This window comes from Myxine glutinosa, chromosome 1 (genome assembly GCF_964187855.1).
Source record: "Myxine glutinosa chromosome 1, kmMyxGlut1.1, whole genome shotgun sequence".
In the NCBI taxonomy this organism is placed as follows: Eukaryota; Metazoa; Chordata; class Myxini; order Myxiniformes; family Myxinidae; genus Myxine; species Myxine glutinosa.
In genome coordinates this window covers 49,331,458-49,353,351 of record NC_136261.1, presented here as the reverse complement: position 1 = coordinate 49,353,351, position 21,894 = coordinate 49,331,458, and the positions used below count along the sequence as shown (strand labels likewise).

The 21,894-nt window shown below is 42.7% G+C and overlaps 1 protein-coding gene across 1 annotated transcript in view; it reads right to left on the bottom strand.

Moving 5' to 3' along the window:
• Positions 1-21,894, bottom strand: part of LOC137423610 (A disintegrin and metalloproteinase with thrombospondin motifs 6-like) — a 353,906-nt gene that overhangs the window by 224,313 nt on the left and 107,699 nt on the right. Inside the window, exons 10-11 of the mRNA XM_078770793.1 lie at positions 19,603-19,686; positions 19,083-19,228 (exon numbers count right to left, since the gene is read on the bottom strand). Of these exons, the coding sequence (XP_078626919.1) occupies positions 19,083-19,228; positions 19,603-19,686 (230 nt within the window). The remainder of the gene's footprint in view (positions 1-19,082; positions 19,229-19,602; positions 19,687-21,894) is intronic.

The following is a 21,894-nucleotide window of genomic DNA, read 5'->3' as shown; positions in this document are numbered from 1 at the left end:
CAAGCAACTTCTTGATTATGCCAGAACAAATTATGAAGAACAAAAAAGCAAGAAGAAATAAGAAAATAAATAACCGATGCAAAAAGACCAAAAGAGAGTCCCCTACGCCCCTTTCCTATTCTCACCCCGTCCTGCTGTGCACGTTCACGGCACGCGCCTGGCTCCTGGCCTACTCCCCAGCCTGCACTCGCTGCCAGCCACCATTCCTAACTAAAATCAGTCCTGTTACCATCAGTTCTTCAAGCAAAACCGAAGTCGAGAACAACATGCATTCATAGTTAGCACGAAAGTGAGATATGAGCTTCAGCTTGTGCCCAGGCAGCCAAGGCTTAATGCTCTTTCAACCCTTTGATTTCTGAGCCACATATATATATATATATATATATATTTATATATATATATATATATGGCTCAGATATACATATACACACACAAACACACACACCTTCTTTTATTTACGAGCACCATATTTTAATTTCAAAATTGTGTGACAATTCCAACAGCAAAAAGATTTGTCTGTTTTCTACCGTCCCTCCCTCCCTCCAGCTTGTCTGTTCTCAGCACACTCCATCCTTCCTCCTCCCACCTCCCCACAGAGTGCAGTGCTGTTTAGTCTGGGTTCGAGACCAAAGGTGCAGACAGGCTGTCCCACGAGCCAGCCTGGCTCGGGCCCAGAAAGTCTCTCTCCCTTTGTTCCCCCTCCACACCACGTTTCTTTCTCTTTCGATCCCTCTCTCTCCCTCCTCCTCTCAAATATTCTGTTTCTGTCTCTTTCTCTCATTTTACTGTTTTAAATTTACAGCGCTATAAGTACCATTCGTTTGTACGTCTGCCAATTCCGCCTATTGTCGTGTTTATCATACCTTGGTTATTATTTTCGAAACAAAAATCTGTATACATTCCACCAATGAGCGAAGTGTTTGTGTTGAAGCAAAACAAACAAAAAAAACCCCTAAAAGTCATCACGTTTATCATCAAATCTAAAACCACACCCTCAACACAAACCACAAACGAGAAATGTAAAACACTTAACCTGAACCTCAAATGTTCCAGCTCTCTGTGGTTTAGATTCCAGGCTGTTCACGGTCCTCAGTTTCCCCATAACCAGGAAATGCCTGTTCCATGCAACCACCCTCGTAGACATTTCGGCCACAACTTTAGGCCTTATAAACCACGGTCGTGGGCGCAAGGCCACCAGCACAGGTAGTCAACGAAGATTACAACTTCGCAACAACACAGTCTATCGCAGAGCTTTGTTTATGGATTTAAACGGTAGTTCAACGCCAATTATTTGAGAAAAACAAAAATTTCAAATGAATGGCACTCGGTCAGTTGTTTTTGGCAAAAGGAAGAATTTGAGATTCAATAAGTGCCACAATTAAAAATTATATATATATATACATATACATATATATATACATATACATATATATATACATATATAGTAGATCATCCTGTTCTATCAGTCAAGTAAATTGAAGAATGTCAAGAACAATGTGTAGATGACACAGGAATGACGCCAAAACGACGTCCGAATGCGTTTAGGTTTCCTCGCCAATCCTTATATGCAAGTGCTTCATTTCCATTAACACCAACGAATACGGATCTTACTCTCAACCAGGTCAACAAAGGGTGGACCCACCCATTTATAATGAGGACAAAAGCCGCCTCAAGATGAAGGTGCAAAGCCTGCTACTGGGATCAAAACCGAGACACTTCTGAAGTGTCTCGACAGGGGGAATTGCACAAAAAGGCATTGCCAAGTAACCACAGCTGCAATGTGCGCAGAATGTCAAGAACATTCGACATGAACGCCAGCTTGGAGTTTTGGAGAGAAACTCGTCTGGACTTTAAAGCTTTATTCATTGTGTCAAATCAATATTATCGGAACAATGGTGTTTAATGACAATTCAAAGTACAACTACAATTATCATTGTAAATATTATTATTTTATAAGCCTGGTGGCAGTTTAAAATATTAAGGTCCTGAGTGCAAGCCCCTACCGTGCCATAAACAACACCAGGTGGATTGACTCAGCCTGTCATCCTTCCCAGGATTACTAAATGAGTACCAGCTCAAGGGGTAAAAGTGAGCCATTAGATTATCCTGTGTCGGAATGGTGACCCATCCAGGATTGTGCCCCCTAGCCAATGAAACTTCCTCAGAGTGGCAACCCATCCAGGACTGTGCCCCCTAGCCAATGCAACTGCGTCGGAGTGGCGACCTATCCAAGATTGTGCCCCCGAGCCAATGACCTGCATCTGAGTCACGACCTATCCAGGACTGTGTCCCCGAGCCAATGAAACTGTGACGGAATGGTGACCCATCCAGAACTGTGCCCCCTAGTCAATGAAACTGCGTCGGAGTGGCCACCAATCCAGGACTGTGCCCCTTAGCCAATCACACTGCGTCTGGGTGGAGACCCATCCAGGACTGTGCCCCCTAGCCAATGAAATTGCGTTGGAGTGGTGACCCATCCAGGATTGTGCCCCCCTAGCCAATGAAACTGTGCCCCCATCAGCTTGGAAATCAGCCAACATCACCACTTTACACAAAAAGGTGCAAAAACAGATCCTTGCAACTACAGACCAATCAGCCTTCTCCCAATCATCAGCGAAGTCATGGAATCAATCATTGCTTCGGATATCAAATCTTTCGTCTTCTCCAATGGCTTGATCTCTGATCATCAATTTGGTTTCAGACCAGGTCACTCTACTCTGGACATTCTGCTTCTGCTGTCTCAACAATGGATGGAGGTCCTCAATGGCAAACAGGAAATTAGAACTGTCTCCCTTGACATATCACGTGCCTTCGATACGGTCTGGCACCCAAATCTGCTCACCAAACTCTCCTCCTATGGTATCCATAAAAATCTCCATGCATGGCTTGCGGACTTCCTTTCTAGTCGTAGTCAACGTGTGGCCCTAATTGGGTTTCTCTCATGTCCCCTTCCTGTTCAGGCTGGAGTTCCCCAAGGCAGTGTTCTGGGCCCTGTGCTTTTTCTGGTCTTCATCAAGGATCTCTCTGACTCTCTTGAAAATCCTCTCTATCTCTTTGCTGATGACTCCACTCTGTGCCGCTCCATTCCTCATCCCTCAGATCAGCAGTCCGCAGCCTTGTCACCCTCTGCAGACCTGGACAAAATCACAGACTGGTCAAACAAGTGGAACATGACTTTCAATCCTGACAAATCTCACACTCTTACTACGTCTCTCCGAAAAGACCGACTAGACAACCCTCCTATCTACCTTCTGAACAATCCTCTTCAAGAAGTACTGTCACTCAAGCTTTTGGATCTCACTATCTGCCATGATCTTTCCTGGGAAAACCACATTTCCAATCTGGCCTCCAAAGCCAATTGCCGACTGGGCATCCTCCGTTGTGCGAAGTCCATCCTTGGCACACCTGAGCTCCTCACCACATACAAGGCTTTCATCCGCAGCTCAATGGAATACTGTTCCCCCCTCTGGGCCGGTGCTCCTGCCTCACACAGAGCTCGGCTTCACGCTGTTGAAACCAAAGCTTTCAGAATCATTGGAATCTCTGGCGATGAAGCTAACTCCGAGGGCCTTTCACGTACCCACCTCAGGCAGATTAGTGGTCTTTCTCTCTTCTACCGACTCCTCTCCAGCCTTGCTCCCCCAGCTCTCTTTGGGCTCTGTCCCCCAAATATTCCGACAGGTCGCACAAGATCTGCCAGCAACCCTCTTATGGTTAAACTGCCAAAATCAAGACTCTCTCCTCACCTTCACTCCTTCAATCGTCTTTTCTCCCGCCTCTGGAAGAAACTCCCTCATTCTGTTCAATCCCACTCCTCCCTCCAGGTCTTTAAAACAGCTGTTCAGCACCATCTCTTATCTTCCCCCATCCAAAACCTTGATCTTTTCTATCCCCCCGCTAATTTCACCCCAGATCCAGTTTTTAGAAATACCAACTTCTTTCCTGGAAGTCATGGCAGTGTCCTTGTGTTTTATACTTCTCCCACCCCTCCACACCCCCCTTCCCACGCCTCCTCCCCCCAAGCCCTCTCCCACAGATCTCCGGATGTCCCTGCTCCCAAATGCTGTGTTTGTGTGCTTCCCCTTCTCTCCACATCTTGTCTACCGCTCCCCTTATTATATGTTTTATGTGTCTGTGATTTTTTTGTGTGAAAAATGTTAGCTCTTTCACGAGCCTCGATCCTGTATACAAAAATAAATAAATAAATAACTACATCGGAGTGGCGACCTATTCAGGATTGTGCCCCCTAGCCAATGACCCTGCATCTGAGTAGCGACCTATCCAGGACTGTGTCCCCTAGCCAATGACCCTGCATCTGAGTAGCGACCTATCCAAGACTGTGCCCCCTAGCCAATGAAACTGCATCTGAGTATGCGACCTATCCAGGACGGTGTCCCCATGCCAATGAAACTATGACGGAATGGTGGTCCATCCAGGACTGTGCACCCTAGCCAAAGAAACTGCGTCGGAGTGGCAACCCATCCAGGACTGTGCCCCTTAGCCAATGACACTGCGCCTGAGTGGAGACCCATCTACAACTGTGCCCCCAAGCCAATAAAACTGTGTTGGAGTGGCGACCCATCCAGGATAGTGTCCCCAAACCAATGGCACTGCTTCGGAGTGGCGGCCCATCCAGGATAGTGCCCCCGAGCCAATGAAACTGCGTCGGAATGGTGACCCATCCAGGATTGTGCCTCCTAGCCAATGAAATTGCCTCGGAGTGGCGACCCATCCAGGATTGTGCCTCCGAGCCAACGAAATTGCCTCGGAGTGGCGACCCATCCAGGATTGTGCCCCCTAGCCAATGAAACTGCGTTGGAGTGGCGACCCATCCAGGATAGTGTCCCCAAGCCAATGACACTGCTTCGGAGTGGCGACCCATCCAGGATGGTGCCCCCAAGCCAATGAAACTGCGTCGGAGTGGTGACCCATCCAGGATAGTGTCCCCAAGCCAATGACACTGCTTCGGAGTGGCGACCCATCCAGGATAATGCCCCCAAGCCAATGAAACTGCGTCGGAGTGGTGACCCATCCAGGATTGTGCCTCCTAGCCAATGAAATTGCCTCGGAGTGGTGACCCATCCAGGATTGTGCCCCCAAGCCAATGAAACTGCGTTGGAATGGCGACCCATCCAGGAATGTGCCCCCTAGCCAATGAAACTGCGTTGGAGTGGCGACCCATCCAGGATTGTGCCCCCTAGCCAATGAAACTGCGTCGGAGTGGTGACCCATCCAGGATTGTGCCCCCTAGCCAATGAAATTTCCTCGGCACCCCTATGAGTCTGATGGTGCAAAGGGAATGCTTATTGGTTCACGAGTTATCAAACAGAGTGACCACTATATTCGTCATAGGTGTGTGTCTGTCAGTCTGTCTGTCTGTCCGCAGCATAACGACCCGATGATATCATCCGATCTTGATGAAACTTGCGTGGGTGGTTGATATCATGATCTAGTTGTGTCCTGCCAAGAGTGGGCATATTGCGCCCATTGTGGGCGGAGCGACGCCTGAAAAAGTTGTCTTTTTAGGGGGTAATCGAGTTCAAGCTACATCTTCTCCGAGGGAGTTGGTGGAATCTGACAAGGATTTCGGTATTTGGTTAGGCCAATGTCATGTGTCTAGCCCCACGGAGCTCGATTTTTCATTTTCGCCCCAAGGTCAAGGTCACAAGGTCACGAAATTTAGAAAAGTCGATTTTTGATGGTTTTATTACATTGTTCGCTTCCTGATAGGGTGAAATGTCGTACATGATCTTATATTATCACATACGTAGTACAGTCACGTGAAAAAGTAAGTACACCCCATGTAAAGATTTGACTCTTTCAACATATTTCAACATACAGCTATTTTATCTTCATTTCAACAATATTGATAGATAAAGGTGATATAATATAACAAATATCATGAAACATTTACATTTTGTTGTCCATTGTATAATTTAAATAAACATAAATGCAAATTTCGCATGTGGAAAAAGTAAGTACACCCCGACATTTATCACTACTTCAAATACCTAAAATTAGAATCAGGTGCAACAGCTCAGGTGCAAATGATTAGAACATCGTGAGAGAAGATCTTGGAGGAACCTGTCTTATTTAAATCTCAACATTTAGTTTGGTTTGCTCTTTGTTGTTGAAGTGTGTGGCGTCACCATGCCTAAATCAAAAGAGCTCTCTGAGGCCTTCAGAAAGAAGTTTATAGATGCCTACGAGTCTGGGAAGGGATTTAAAAAGATCTCCAAACAATTTGAAATCAATCAATCGACTGTCCGGAAGATCATCTACAAGTGGAGAAGATTCCAAACAACTGCCAACTTGTTCAGGCCAGGCCGCCCCAGCAAGTTCAGCCCGAGAGCAGACCGCAAGATGCTGAAAGAAGTCTCTGAGAACCCCAGAATGTCATCACGGGACCTACAGGTAGCTCTTGCCACTGTTGATGTCAAAGTGCACGAGTCTACCATAAGAAAGAGGCTGCACTAATTTGATCTACATGGGAGGTGTGCCAGGAGGAAACCTTTGCTGTCCAGAAAGAACATCAGGGCAAGATTAAAGTTTGCCAATGAACACCTAGGCAAAGACCAGCACTTGTGAAACAAAGTGCTCTGGAGAGATGAGTCAAAGGTAGAGCTATTTGGCCACAGTACCAGAAGACATGTTTGGCGAAATCGAAAGACAGCATTTGACCACAAGAACCTGATACTAACTGTAAAGCTTGGTGGTGGAAATATTATGATTTGGGGCAGCTTTGCTGCATCAGGACCTGGGCAGCTCACCATCATATAATCCACTATGAATTCTTCATTGTACCAGAGGGTGCTTGAGGATAATGTGAGGCCATCTGTTGGAAAGTTGAAGCTCAACCGAAAGTGTACCTTGCAACATGACAATGACCCTAAACATACCAGTAAATCCACCAAGGAATGGCTGAAAAGAAAGAAATGGAGGGTTCTGGAATGGCCAAGTCAAAGCCCGGATCTAAATCCCATCTAGATGTTGTGGGGGGATTTGAAACGAGCTGTGCATGCAAGAAACCCCTCAAACATCGCACAGCTGAAAGAATTCTGCATGGAGGAGTGGGCAAAAATTTCTCGAAGTCGATGTCAGAGACTGGTAGACAGATATAAGAAACGCCTACTTGAGGTTGTTTCTGCCAAAGGGGGCACTACCACCTATTAGAGCCAAGGGTGTACTTACTTTTTCCACATGCAAAATTTGCAGTTATGTTTATTTAAATTATGCAATGGACTACAAAATGTAAATGTTTCATGATATTTGTTATATTATATCACCTTTATCTATCAATATTGTTGAAATGAAGATCAAATAGCTGTATGTTGAAATATGTTGAAAAAGTCAAAACTTTACATGGGGTGTACTTACTTTTTCACATGACTGTACATCATGAAATACAAGTTTTCCAACAAATTTCAGAATCTTCGACCTTTGAAGTGACCTTTGAAGGTCACAAAGGTCAAAGTTTCAAAGTTGTCTGAATCGAACCTAATTTTCGGTATTGTGTAGCTAACTAACCTCATAATGCTTCAGTCACATTTGGCTCGGCGGCTGTAGGGTCTAGAAAATCTACGGCCACTAGCAATTATAGGGCGGCCGCAGTATTTCCACGGTCACACAATGTAGCAGTCACATGTGTTTTTATTTTTCGGGTAGCCGCACGGGGTATTTAGAAATTGTGGAGACCGAAAACGTCGTGGTGCCGTACGGTCTTTGATTTGATGTCGCACGGTGACCTTAGGGCGTCCCTGCGGCGGCCATAGAATTTTCAAGGCAGACGCAAGGTAGCCTCAAGGTGCCCGCAAGGCGACCGCAGGGGGGCCCTAAGGCGAACGTGCGGCCAGACGGACGGTAACGAGTGGGTATATATACCAGTTCTTTTTCATATGTATAACAGCACTTACAGTTGTCATGGCTATGGCTTGTCAAATTGCTACGGCCGACCTAGAAATGAAAAAAGTTATAACTCCGCGCTATAATTCCACGGCGACCCCCTACGGCCTGTAAAAGATAGCCATATGCCCTAGGGCCACCCTGAGGCCACCTCAGAAACTCTGCGGCCGCTGCACGTTTCTGTCAATTTAGGGGGGGTACGGCCGCCCTATCCTAGCCATAGAGCAAATGTGACTGAGGAGTAACTGATTATACATTATTTTCTATCTCATTTCAAGGTCAGTAATCTTCGTTTTGACATTTCCGGGCCTGGCCTGTCCGGGCCTGTTTCGGTTATAGTCCGTCCTTTGTCATTGAATACCGCTCGCTCGTGAACCATCGTCCTCTCCTGACTTGTTATTATTATTTTTGAATCAGTGTTTTATGACCAATGTACCATGCTGTGCGAAAATAATCCTACAAAATCTTGTCAGACAATCATGAAAACAGCTCAATTTCACTTTCATGATAACTCAGGTCAAATTCCACTTCAAAATTTGATTTGTGTACAGTAGTTACCTCCACCACCGAGATATAGTTGTAGTGGGGCGGCTTAGCCCAAATATTCAAAAGAATTGTGCATTTTGTGATACAAGCACCAAATTTGGCACAAATGTACATTAATATGTTGCGAACATTTTCAGATATTGGGCCACTTGAAATTCCGTAATTATTTTTTCAAATTTCGTAATTTCAAATTTTTCGGGTGACACCGTCACAATTTCGGTCTTCGAGGCCGGCCGATAGGCAAAGTGTGACCGGAAGGGACGAGGTTCTCCTGACCACGTGGCCCTCGATCTGGGAAGCGAGAGGCGTTCCATTAGTGGACGCGCCCCTCACGCCCGACTTTTGGGCGGCCCCGGCAGGCCGTTTGTTTTGACGTTCCGTGACAGGCCCCGCACCCCCACCTCCGGGCCGACTGGAAGCTTGTGCTGAGTACATCATACCTGAACAACTCAGTGAGGCAGAACACAGCAGTGCACACCAGGGTGACCCCTTCAGTGCATAAACCAATTAACCTGTCCACTGCAGGGCATATAGAAATGAAGTTATTTTCTGCATATAATAATAATATAAGTTCAGTTCTATATAACAATTTCTGTTATCACCACTACCACTACAACTACCACTACTACAAGCTTTGTCTGGAATTTTGTGGACTAACAGACAAACAGACATACAGACAAGCTGGGATCAAAACATTACCTCCTTCCACCATTGAGTGTAGAGGTAAACATCATGGAAATTATATCATGCCCTAGATTTAATTCATGCTTACCCGTGTATTTGCTTCACTGGTTCACAAGGTCTTTTGCATACATGTAATTCAGACTCTCGTCTTCATTGCTGACCACACAATGTTCGCAACATATTAATGTACATTTGTGCCAAATTTGGTGCTTGTATCGCAAAATGCACAATTCTTTTGAATATTTGGGCTAAGCCGCCCCACTATATCGGCCGGCCTCGAAGACCGAAATTGTGACGGTGTCACCCGAAAAATTTGAAATTACGAAATTTGAAAAAATATGAAAAAAAAAATTACGGAATTTCAAGTGGCCCAATATCTGAAAATGTTCGCAACATATTAATGTACATTTGTGCCAAATTTGGTGCTTGTATCACAAAATGCACAACAGGTTTGGTATGCTGCTACACTATTGTGTATATAAAGACTATAAACTCAAGTTTATATATAAACTTTTATATATATAAACTTGTTTACTTGTTGTTGTTTACTTGTTGTAAACTTGTTGTTTATATATAAACTTTATATATAAAACTATAAACTCAATAGAGACTATAAACTCAAGTTTTTTTTTGTTTTTTTTTTGTTTTTTTTTTACCTCCACCACCGAAGTTAGAAGTGATTATTTTTTACCCTTTACTATTTGCATCTGTCTGTTTGGCTGTGAGCAGGATAGCTCAAAACGTTGTGGATGCATTCGGACAAAATTTTGTGGTCAGGTTGGGTGTGTGACAAGGATGAATTGATTAGATTTTGGTGGAGATCTGGATCGGCATCCGATAACTTTTAAAGAGATTCATAGTTGAGAGATGGGGCCAAAAACGGTATCTTTAAAAAGTTGTGTATGGACTCGGATGGAACTTGGAAGGTAGTTTGGTTGAGTGATAAAGAAGAATTGATTCGATTTTGGTGAAGTTCCGAATCTGGATACAACAATTCAAAAAAAAAAAAGTGATTCTTTAACATTGAGAGATGGGGCAAAAATACATCGCATGATATTTCAAAACGTTGTGAACGGGTTGTGACAAAAGTTGGTGGATGAGTTGGTTAGGTGACAATAACAAGCCGATTCGATTTTGGTTCAGGACCAAATGCAGATCCGCCCTATCAGTGGGATACAAAACAACCTGTTCAGCCTGGAGGAGGTCTGCAGCATGCACTCTACCTAGTGCCAATCTAGTTAATAATGAATTACGTACTCACTTGCGATCTAATACGAAGTCTTCAAGCATGTGCATCTTCAACCTCTATTCAATGTACCACACTCTCTGCAGAGCATCGGTGCTGCCGAAGCAGTCTCTTGACCAGGGTTACGCGTCGGGTTTGCTATCGCCTTCCTAACATTCAGTCAGTGCTGGAATTTGGAATTTGTTCAGGGTGCCCGTGATAACTCGCACACTCTTGATGAAAGACACCGAAAATCTTTAAGGTCCACCAACGACCAGTGCTGTCAGAAGGAACGACCAGTTTATTGTCCCATCTGAGGGACTGACACACGTCGATGCTTCGCCCTGCCTACGAAACACCAGGATTACAGTTTATAACTGGGTCGAGATTTGAACCCAGTCTAGACAGCTCAGAGGTGAGTGTGCGTACCTTTAAGCTATTCTACCAGCATAAGGTATACCTCACACAGAGGCAATACCACCTTATTATTGTAAGAAAACATGGCCGCTTAATTATTTTTCAGGATATCTGCCTTTTCATCCAGTTTAATTCCCATGTGACTTAAGCGTGACTGCTTTATTGACTGTTAGTTCCTCCCTGAATAATGATATGTAGTCAAGTTTCACGAGTATATTTTTTATATGAGGACATGTTGAAAAGTTATGCCTCCTGTTCATTTTCTCCAAAACAGATAAGGATATTCGAATGAAACAAATTACAATCCGCAAATTAGTTTCTACCACTACTTGGGGCAAATTTTGGGGACACTGACACTAGATAGATGGCTCAGTACTACAGTAGTCAAGATGGCAGGAGTCAAGAACGATGTTGTTAGTACTGTGAAGCATAAAGTGCTGAAGAAGAGAGTTGGGATGACTGACTGGAGAGGAGATGACTGGAGATGAGAGATAGGTGCAACATTACGATCCTGAGAGTAAGAGACGGTCAATGAGGTACCACCGCATATAATCGATCATCAGCCCCCACTTGGCTCCGTCAGATTTTCAACTCTTCTCCAAAGTTAAGGAACACCTTAATGGAGAACATTTTTCTTCTGATGATCATATGAAGGCCACTGTGAACCACTGGTTATGTCAGAAAGAAGCACAGTTCTATTGTAATGGTATCACTAAACGACTTGAATGTTGGTAGAAACGTGTGGATAGCAATCGCGATGAATGAAATGAATGAATGAATGATCGTTTTTAAGGCCATTTTCCCCGCTAGAGCGGGGGTTAGCCTTGCGGGCCCCATGACAATCATGGTTCCATGTTTGAGAAAATGTTTTTATGGCCGGATACCCTTCCTGACGCCAACCCTTAGTCGCCTCTTACGATGCGCAGGGATACGGTGTACCTATTCTAAATTGGGGTACACACCGGGATCATTCATCCCAGCAAGCTGGTACTCAATTTGACGACCTCGGAAGGATGACAGGCTGAGTGAACCTCCCTGGTGTTAATTTAGCGATCGACCGGGATTCGAACCGAGGATCCTAGGATCCCAAGCCGGCCCCCTAACCGCTAAGCCAACACCAGGCTGTCGCGATACTGTCGATAAATAAATATTCGTCATGGCAGAATATAAATTTATGTTGGTATTTGTCTTGCATCATTCGAATATCCTTGCCTGTTTTGGAGAAAATAAATAGGAGGCATTACTTTTCAACACGCCCTTGCTAGCACATCACTCGTTTTAGGTAGATATTGTGCATTTGTAAAGAGTTTTCATTTAAGTCACTTTTGATTCTAGAAAGTACTGTTTTAATGGATTCAGGTATCACAGGATGGTGCAGAGAGAGCGCACTTGCCTTTAAACTGTCTTGTCTTGGTTTGATTACTCAACTGACAAAAACGTTCGACTGGGGTTTCACAAGCAGCGTGTTGCATATACTGGATATGCCATCTGCTGCCATTAGCTAGTAGACGCTAAAGATCCCACAAGAGCAGGTGATTGTCTTTCACAAATGGCAGATGATTGTCACCAGGAGCCTGAACAAACTCCAAATCACTACCCTAATGTGCAGGGGCACAGCCACACATCATAAAATGACGTGACCATTGGCCAAATTTATTATTCAATCCCGGTCCAGAATGCTCTCAATAACAACTAGAGGTTCCAGGGAACCTGAACTCAACTGGTCTATATCAATATGGTAAGAATATGCATAATAGAACCACAAACTATATAGTTTATATGTGCTAAAAATATATGACAAAAATTGGTTTTTCAATATGGCCGCCCTGCCGCACCCATTTTTTGGCGTGCAACGCCCAAATGCCATCCCAAACTAGTTTATGTCTTAAAGATGCTGCATAACAAGTTTAATCAAATTTCATCAATATTTGTGACTTTTGGAGCGTAGACGTCGAATTGTTTACAGACGACAGACAGACAGACTGACGACAGACGGACGACGGACACTGGGTGTCGACAAAAACTCAACTGGACATTGTCCAGTTAAGTTAACAAACGAAACCACTTTGGGTGTCCGTTTGGATGTTTGGCCTGAAGGGAACCATTGAGCAACAAAATGTAATGTCCTTTTCTTCCAGAAGTCATTCTTTAGATATTTGTGTGGCTGCCTAATCGGAATGACCTCCCTGGACAGGACTTTGGCAGATGAGTTATATGATAGCATCATACAAAGTTATCTCTTTCAACTGAGTCTTGCAGAAAAATTCATGTTTTTCCAACTGAATGTTACAAAATACACAGATGAACGAGTGGAGTGTGCTATGGTAGGTAACATTTGTATATTACGAGCAAATTTTGCATTTACAGAAAGTCAACAAGAAGGAAATTTTAGCAACTCAAAACGCTGACTCCCAAATTTGTTTAGCAAAATAATGACCAAGTTTTCAATTTGAATCAATTGTTACAAAAATGTAATTAATGTATGAATTAGTGGCAAATGGAGACATTCAGTAATAAAACTTTAAAATTTGGTTGCTGTCACTTTTAAAAAGCCCAAATCTAAACGAACGAAACTATTCTTTACGATCGAGACTAGTTCTTCATTCCAAGACATTATCACCCTCGCCCAAACCCAAAGGGCCAGCAGAGGCTTTGTAATCACTCTGTGTCAGTGAGTCCGCATGTAGATCTACTTTAATATCGATCATTCATTCTCAGATGTACTGTATTCTATATATTCCCCGGTGTAGGTCTGCATTGGTAAATACTCTGTTATGTTTCTGTGTTCATCGTATTTCTCAACAAAGCAAACCTAGCATTCCATGTCGGTTTCTTAAGGCATTCCATCGCAATCAATCATGCAGAGTCATTCCATAAATATTCCAAACAGAAGGTAAAGAAAAGAAAATAGGAAATAAGAGTGCAATAACTGTCAATAAACAATTATTTTTTTTTAACTTGCAGATTTACAAAAACAAAACAGAACAAACTTTATTCAAAGTGCCGTATAACCACTAAATAAATAATTTTGCTGCTTGGTGTAAACTGCACTGTTTGCGAACGCCGAAAACAATGACAAAGTAATATGGTGCCCCATGACGCGTGTGTAAATAAGAGCATGGAGATACAAATAGGGAAACACAGCTATATGTGATCCAGACAGTGTTGTTGTTGCTGTTATTGAAATAGTAATGCTCTTATATCCAAGGATGATGTAGGGCTTTGTGATAAAACAAATTATGTAAATTATGCTCTTGTATCCTTTTTGCAGATGACTCCGCATTGTATCGTACGGTACCCCATCCCTCTGCTCGGCCAACAGCAGCTGCGCTTCTCTCTGCTGATCTAGAAATGATGAGACTGGTCTGATAAATGAAACAGGTCCTTCGATCCTGGAAAATGTATTTCACCTGATTGCTCTGGAATGATGGTCAAATGAACCCATCCATCCATTTCCTTCAACATCTACTAGAAGAAGGTCAGTCTCTTGACCTTCAAGGCCTCCCCATCAGCCATGATCTTTTCTGTGCCAACTGCATAGCAAAGCTGGACTCCAAAGCCAGCTACCGACTGGGCATCCTCCATCGATCCAAGTCCTTCCTTAGAAAATCAGAGCTAATCACAGTCTGCAAGACCTTTGTCTGTAGTTCAATGCAGTACTGCTCTCCACTATGAAGTGGTTCCCCAGCTTACCATCTGTCTCTCCTGGATTCTGTGGAATCTAAGATTTTAATATTACGTTGCATTTCCTATGATGAGGAAGAAGCGCAAGGTACGTTCAAATCGCAGGCAGGTTGGTGGTCTCTCAGTTTTCTACTGTTTAATTTCCACCATTGCTCCCTCTGCTCTCTCAGCCCTCCCACTCTCCCTATTTACTCCAGGATACACCTGTTTTTCCAACAACCCTTTCTTGGTTATACTCTCAAAATCGAAGTTAACTTCTTGTTGTTGTTTTGTATGCAGCATGTGGCTGCTGGTTGCATCATCTTTCTGGAAGCATGTTTGTGCCGCTGATGCAGTGCCCCAATTACCAGTCAGCTGGTACTCAATTTGCCGACCTCGGAAGGATGACAGGCTGAGTCAACCTCCCTGGCGTTAATTCAACGATCGACCGGGATTCAAACTCAGGATTCTAGGATCCCAAGCCGGCATCCTAACCGTTAAGCCAACACCAGACTCAAAGCTAACAAACTCACTTTAATTCATTTATTCCTCACTTCTCCTATATATGGAACCACCTTCCAGAGGCTGTTCTGTCTCATTCTTCCTGCCAGGGACTGGTTTCTCGAAACCTGTATAAACCTATCCTGTGGATAAATCGCATCTCCGGCGAATTTAATTTATCCACTGGATAGCTTCCAGTAACCAGGCCCTGGACTTCAAGCAAGCAGTGCACAACCTCTCTTATCATCCTCAATTTTGACCCACCATCTTTATTACCCCCCGTTAACCTTTCCTAAAACAGCCAACTTACTTGATAGTTTCAGTGTTTCCTCCTCTCCTCTGTCTTCTCATTTCCTGTTTGTTCATTCCCTCGATGTTTGCCCCACTGTCAGTTATACCTTGCTCTTCCATGAGCCTCGCTCCTGTAAAGAAAAAAAAGAAGAAGCTACCAGTACATACTTTTAAGGAAAACAAAATATTGCACAATCAATCATGCAGCGTTTAATAAAGGAAAATGATGTGTGTTGCATGATGAACTTCTTATGTCTGTCTCTGGAATCTTTTCCGGCAAGTAATAACAAACGCAATCTCCCAATATACTTGAAAACACCGGCGGAATTTTTTGGGGGAGGGGGGGGGGAGGCAATGCCCCCACCTTAATTTTTTTTCAGTTAGTTACAATTAAGATAAAAAAACATCCCGTATTTAAACGTGAGTAACAATAATGAACATAAACTGTATTTGTGATTTCACATACACTGTAACTACACTAACAAACAGTAATGTTGGAAATCAGGACTAGCTGCCCATTATTAATATTAAGCCCTTGCCCCCAACCCCTCCAAATAGAGAAGTCAAACTACGCCTATGTTGAAAAATCTTCGATTTTGCAAGTAAAAACTCAATAGAATTGCCTTTATCATAACCTTTTCAAACCTCAGTGAATATAAAAAATATGTTGAGTACAACAACAAGTCTGCTTTAAAACATAAAGTAAAGGGAGAATCTTGCTTCATCTGACTCTACTAGGCTATCAGGTAAGCAATGGAGACTCAGGTTTTCATACAAGTCTTCCAACTACTCTCCCCTCACTTGCACCGCACAATCACCAAAAATAGATAAATAAAACGGATAAAGAAAATAAGACTTATTCTAACCTTCACGACTGCGTGCAAGATTAGCTATGTTTCAGCAAACAACCAATTATTTTGGCTTAAATGCCCATTCGACCACCAGCGTCAACACGTTGCGAACGAGTAGAAATGGTAAATCCAATATTGAAAGTCTGCTTTTTAAGCCAGCTATCCAATAACGTCATCGAATCCTCAAAGAAACAACTCGCATTTGGGAGAGTTCATACTGGAGGATAAAAAAGGCACCACCAACTATAGCAATTCCCGAGAGGTAAGGCTCAGGATCTGATCCATACCTCAAGCTGGTGATTGCCAAAGTTGGTGGTTCCTTTTTTTATCCTCCAGTATAAAGTCACAGAATGCAGGAAATTGTAGTCAACAACTGCCAGAAAGTAGAAAAGGTATAATGCATTTAATTTGCCGAATAGTTAGCAGAGTAAAGTACTTGTACCTTGCGCCTTTGCATTCTCTTATCATGCATGTGTTAATGTCCACAGTTTTCAAAAGTATATTTGCCATACACCTGAAAATACGAGAAACGTGATCCTTTGTAGCTAGTTCGTAAAATTTATAATCTTTGTGTAATTGTCTTACTGACATATGATGCACACATTTACCTGGTTGGTTTGGTGTCCTCGGATAAATATCGCCAAACATAGTTGCTCAACAACAGAAATAACTTTTGAAAGCAGTAAACAGCGTTTTCACTCAATAATTTCACCGCATGTAGGATGCATGTACATAAACACACACACACACACACACACAACACCACCACCACCACTAGACACAACTTCTTCTTCTTCTTCTATTTGCGCATGGCCAAAATTGCCTGGGGGTAAGGGAGCGAGATGACAACCTACACGTGGTACTACTGGTAAATGATACTCGATAGTGTCATACTCTGAAGATTAAAGGAATAATGTCAACTGTCCAATACCACCAACAGACACAAGAGCATGTATAAGTCAATTGTCTTACTGTGAGCGAGCAGAATGGAACGGGTCTCAGTTTCAAACTCATGTTCTGTGTTACTCTGTCTTCTCATTATGTTTCTTGCCTTCATATAATCTATTTACTAGCTTCTCACTGAGTCACACTCAAATGTAGGGAAAAAAGAGAGAAATAGGGAAGTAAGAAAAGGAAGATAGAAAAACAGACAAACAGACAACTATCTGGGCTGCCTGACAAGGACATAATGCTCAGACTGTGGACGTGACCAGCCACTTAGCCTCAAGCCAGGGCTAGCCAGGGGGTCAACTTGGCTGCCAAGGGATGGAAAAGGGAAAACAGTCCTGGTAAGGAAATGCACATGAGCAGGAGATAGATGTCAAATGGCAAGGGAGTCTGAGGAAGTTTAATTGGAAGAAAAGTAACAAGGAGATGAATGCAGCTCAGGGGAAAGTTCTGGTGCCAAGTAGCATAGGCCTCGCCTCTCATGGTACAACATGTGCTTTTCCTTGTTCAGGCTCCCGAAATCTGTAGATGGGAGCATGTGAAAAGCACGTGTGAGAAAGCACAGTTAAGACCAGGCAGTGCTTGTGTACTGGTGGGAAACCAGTTCCGGTCGTGAATATCCAGTGTCCGGAAAAAAATCTACTTATCCATTTGCAGTAACAAACAAATGACATATCTGTAGCTTATTGTCATCTTCCTGCATTGAAGTTGTACCAGGAGCTTCCCAACAGTCACCAATTTGGTGTGTATGTCCCTTTACTGACCTATCTGTAAACAGTGCCACGCGACCTCATTGAGTGAAACTGTGGATGGAGGGATCCAAAGCACATCCTGAACAGCGGAAATGATGAACATCGTGTTCAGTTCATCTTGAGATCTCTGATTTAAACCCAATCTTTCCATTGGGTGAAATGTCTGTTTTGTGTCACCATCTTAACCCACAATTTATGTGCTTGTCAGACCCCAAGTTCAAATATATACCATGTTGGTTTGTTCAACGTCTGCTAATGTCCTTGCAATTGATCATTAGATCATAGAATAACAAAATAAAGTTGGGAGAGAAGGAGGGAAACACCAAACAAGCCAATTTATTTTGCGTGCTTTGTTTTAGGTACGCAATACTAATGATACAGAAACTTTTGGAAGCATCATTATATGAGATTTAACTTGATCTTTTCATTTGAATCTAAAGTGTGAGTCTACATGAGGTACAATATGAACTTCAGTTGAGCTTGTCTCCAAGTCCTAGGATACAGTCAAACATCATTTTGAAGGCCAAAATTTGTAACTCATGGTCCTAAGAAGTAGGGTACTTCAGTAGGGACTGCTACCTTCATCCTAGCACAAAGGAAGTAATTTCCATCAGTAGGTCAGCATTTGAGGTATGGTGCAACATCACATACAACTGTGAAGACAATACAAGTGCAATGCAAAGCCTTGCATACAACGCTCTGGCTCAACGGAAATAAAGGCAAAGACAGGCCCACTGACAACACTAAAGGGGGAATTAGAACGAGCAATCAAAGGTTGCAGACCCCGCCAGGACTTGTTTTGTGTGGTTTCATAGTACGCATTTTATAGACGTATTCACATTCTAATTGTACATACTTCTCAGAGGTACTCGGTTGAAAAAAAGATGACGTGTAAACATTGTGTTCTATGTTGGCACATTATGTGCAGACAAACAAACCGCCAAACGGACCCAAATGCAATACCCTCTCCTATGGTGGGGGTAACAATAGTTCGGAAGGTAACAATAATATAATAAACAATAATAGAGACACAACACTAGATAGTGTAATGAATAATATATGGTGGGGGTAACAATAATAGAGACAAAAAACAAAGGAACACTAGATTGTGAAAACAATAAAATAGCATAATATAGAGACAATATAATGAAAGAAGTGGAATAATGCAATGGAGAAAAACCTGCAATGCAGCACGATAATGAAAAGGCCAAAGTTGAAGAAAGAGGTGAGAAATGGTTCAGTGAGATTGTGAGGTTAATTCCAATTGTGATAGGACAAAAGCAGTGATGTGTTGGGCCTGACCGTGTGATGAGCACGGCGTTGTCATGGTGTGCAACACCATGTTCTGGCAGCGCATTCCCCTCTGGTGCTTGTGTATTAATGCGATGCTGCCATTTGCAGAAGCTGTCCAGAGACTTGTCGGCGTGATGGTTTATTTCCAATGTCGGCTGCGATGCAGTGTCAATGAGGGATGAGGAGGGAGTAGACATGGCAAGAGGAGAATTTAACAACTACATATTTTTGTTTCCTGCACTGCAATAATTCCCCACCACTTCACTATGCCAATCTCTCTCAATATGCCAATCCACTTCCTTTAACAATACCCTTCCTTGCTTTCTATCCCTCCATTTTTTTCCCATCTTTACCTCCCTCTCATATCATCTCCTTATTTTGTCCTCTTTTTTCCGTTTCTCCTTTTTCCTGTCCACCGATCTTTCTCCTTCACTATCCTTTTTTTCCTTTCCATTGTCCCCTCTATCTGTCTCCCAAAGTCAGCTTGACTTTTACCCTCTAAATTTCTCCCCCAACCCATTCACCTCACCTGGTCCTCTGTAAGAAGAATGAGCCGAGTAACCAAGATGTTTATGGCATTGCCGATGCTTGCATCATGGTAGAGTTTGGACACCTGACCTCCAGGAAGGAAAAAGAGAGCAAGAGTCAGCAGCAAGCAGCAAGCATGCACAAGCAGCAAGCATTAAGCAGCGCAAGAGCCAAGCTGTGAAGATCATTCCTTACTTTAAAATAAAGGAAAAGGGCATATGCACAAACTGACTAAACAACAAGCTTATCATACCTCAATACTCCCATCACAATGTTAGACTCAAATAAATATTGTACACATTGTGACTTTTCAACAATAGACGATTTGGACAAGACGGTGATTATTGACATGCTACATTATCTTGATCACCCATCTGTTTGATTTCCAATTGGTTTTATGTTCATATTCTAATTATGAGCTCTACAGTGAGGACTTTTTGTGTTACAAAATAGTTTCAAATTTCTGAAATTCCACATCTTTTTATCGTGACGCTAAAGGTTTTCTTTCTTTCTCGATGTTGCAGCGTGTTTGCGTGGCAATAACATGACGAGATAGGTAACCTATGACACTTTCATTCGGGAGTCAAAGAGAAGAAATACAAGCATGTGTACGCGAGCATTATCCTGAAGTTTTTTTTCTTCAAAACTACTTCGAAAGAGAGAAATAAACTGGGCCTAATCTACTGGGCCAAGGCTCTCCTTGGTACCCGTTACTCATACTCACAAAAAAAGGAGGTGTCGTAAAATATACGATTACTCTTCACTGTGGATAAGGGTTCCTCTATACCACAGGCACAGTAAAGGATAAAGCTCTTGGCATTATCGGCATTAGCCATTAGAAGGCCTTAGCTTAGTACAAACCCATCTATGATCGCAAATTAAGTTGGTGAACTACTTGTCTCATACCTTCTCTCATATGGCCCTTCAACTTTGCTATCTCAGCCAGCTGCTCCTCAAAAACCTAGTAATTATGGAGAAAACCTCCTCAAAAACCTCCTCAAAAACCTAGGTATACATTCACTCACTAACTAGTAGCTAGTAGGTAACTAGAAGGTAGCTAGTAGATAAGTTCATTCACTAGCCCACTCTTCGTCAATCACTCTATATCCAATACTAGCTAGCAGGTGTTGCAGGGGTACCCGGCGTTGTTCCAAATTTTTCAAAAAGATTTCTTCCCCTAAACAATCCTCGGCACTCACTGGTGAACTTCTGAAAGCTTTACGATTATCCGTTTGGCCATCTTTGAGAAAAATGGCAACAGACAGACAAACATTTCTCTTATAGTAAAGATTTATACTCACCAACATTCCATTACTTCCCTCTTTTCCCCTCCTGTAACAACAACTCTCTTTGTTGCTCCAATTAATGAAGTTTTAAGCTAACAACTCCATCATGTTTATTCCAAAACTAATATCTCTTTGTCGTTGGCCTATTTTGCTTTGCCGTCTTGGCTCTTCTCTCATAATCCCATAACTCTAGGTTCAAATTACATTTCTGTGCTTAATTGTCCATCCTTTCCCCTACTGTTCATAATATAAAAGTACACTGATGTCTTGGAAGGATTTTTTTTTTAACTTTGATGCTTCCACACATCAGAGGCTCAAGGCGGTGCTTCTACACAAGTCACATTTGGGCCACAACAGTTGACATCAGTGTACTAGCTTGATCATGAAACACGAGGACATTGGTAGCGACATCGGACAAATACATACAGTATACAGGATTTGAACCTGGGTTCTCAAGTGCCATAAGCTATTGGTTGCAGATGGGAATGTTAAACAGGCCAACCCAAAAGTTAACACTTGTGCAAGTTGTTCTACGACACTTATGTAAAATACCATGGTAAACGCACCCGTAACCCGTTTATTCCAACCCTTTGTGTTTACATCTCACATTTCTTCACCAAAAAAGCAATAATTATGCAGCCTTCAGGCAACTGATTTAATGGTGATTTTGTGAGGTCAAAAATAAAAGCAGTATTTCTTTTTCCAAGTGTCTAGCCAAGCTAAAAATTATGAGACAGTTGGACAAGAGAAATTATTTAAGGTCCATAGGAGATTGAGTGTTCTGGAGAGAATCACCTGATGCAACATTAAATTCCTGAAATTCAAGGTTAAAATTGCTAAACTTGGCTGCTTAACAGCCAAAATAGTATTCGTCTTTCCTTAAAACTTGGCCTTGCGCATTATCCTGAATATTTGTCATGTTACTTCATATAAGTACCACTTCAGCATTTCAAGGAAGACTTTTGGATAGCAGTGTTCGATAAGTGATTAAAGCAACATTATTATTA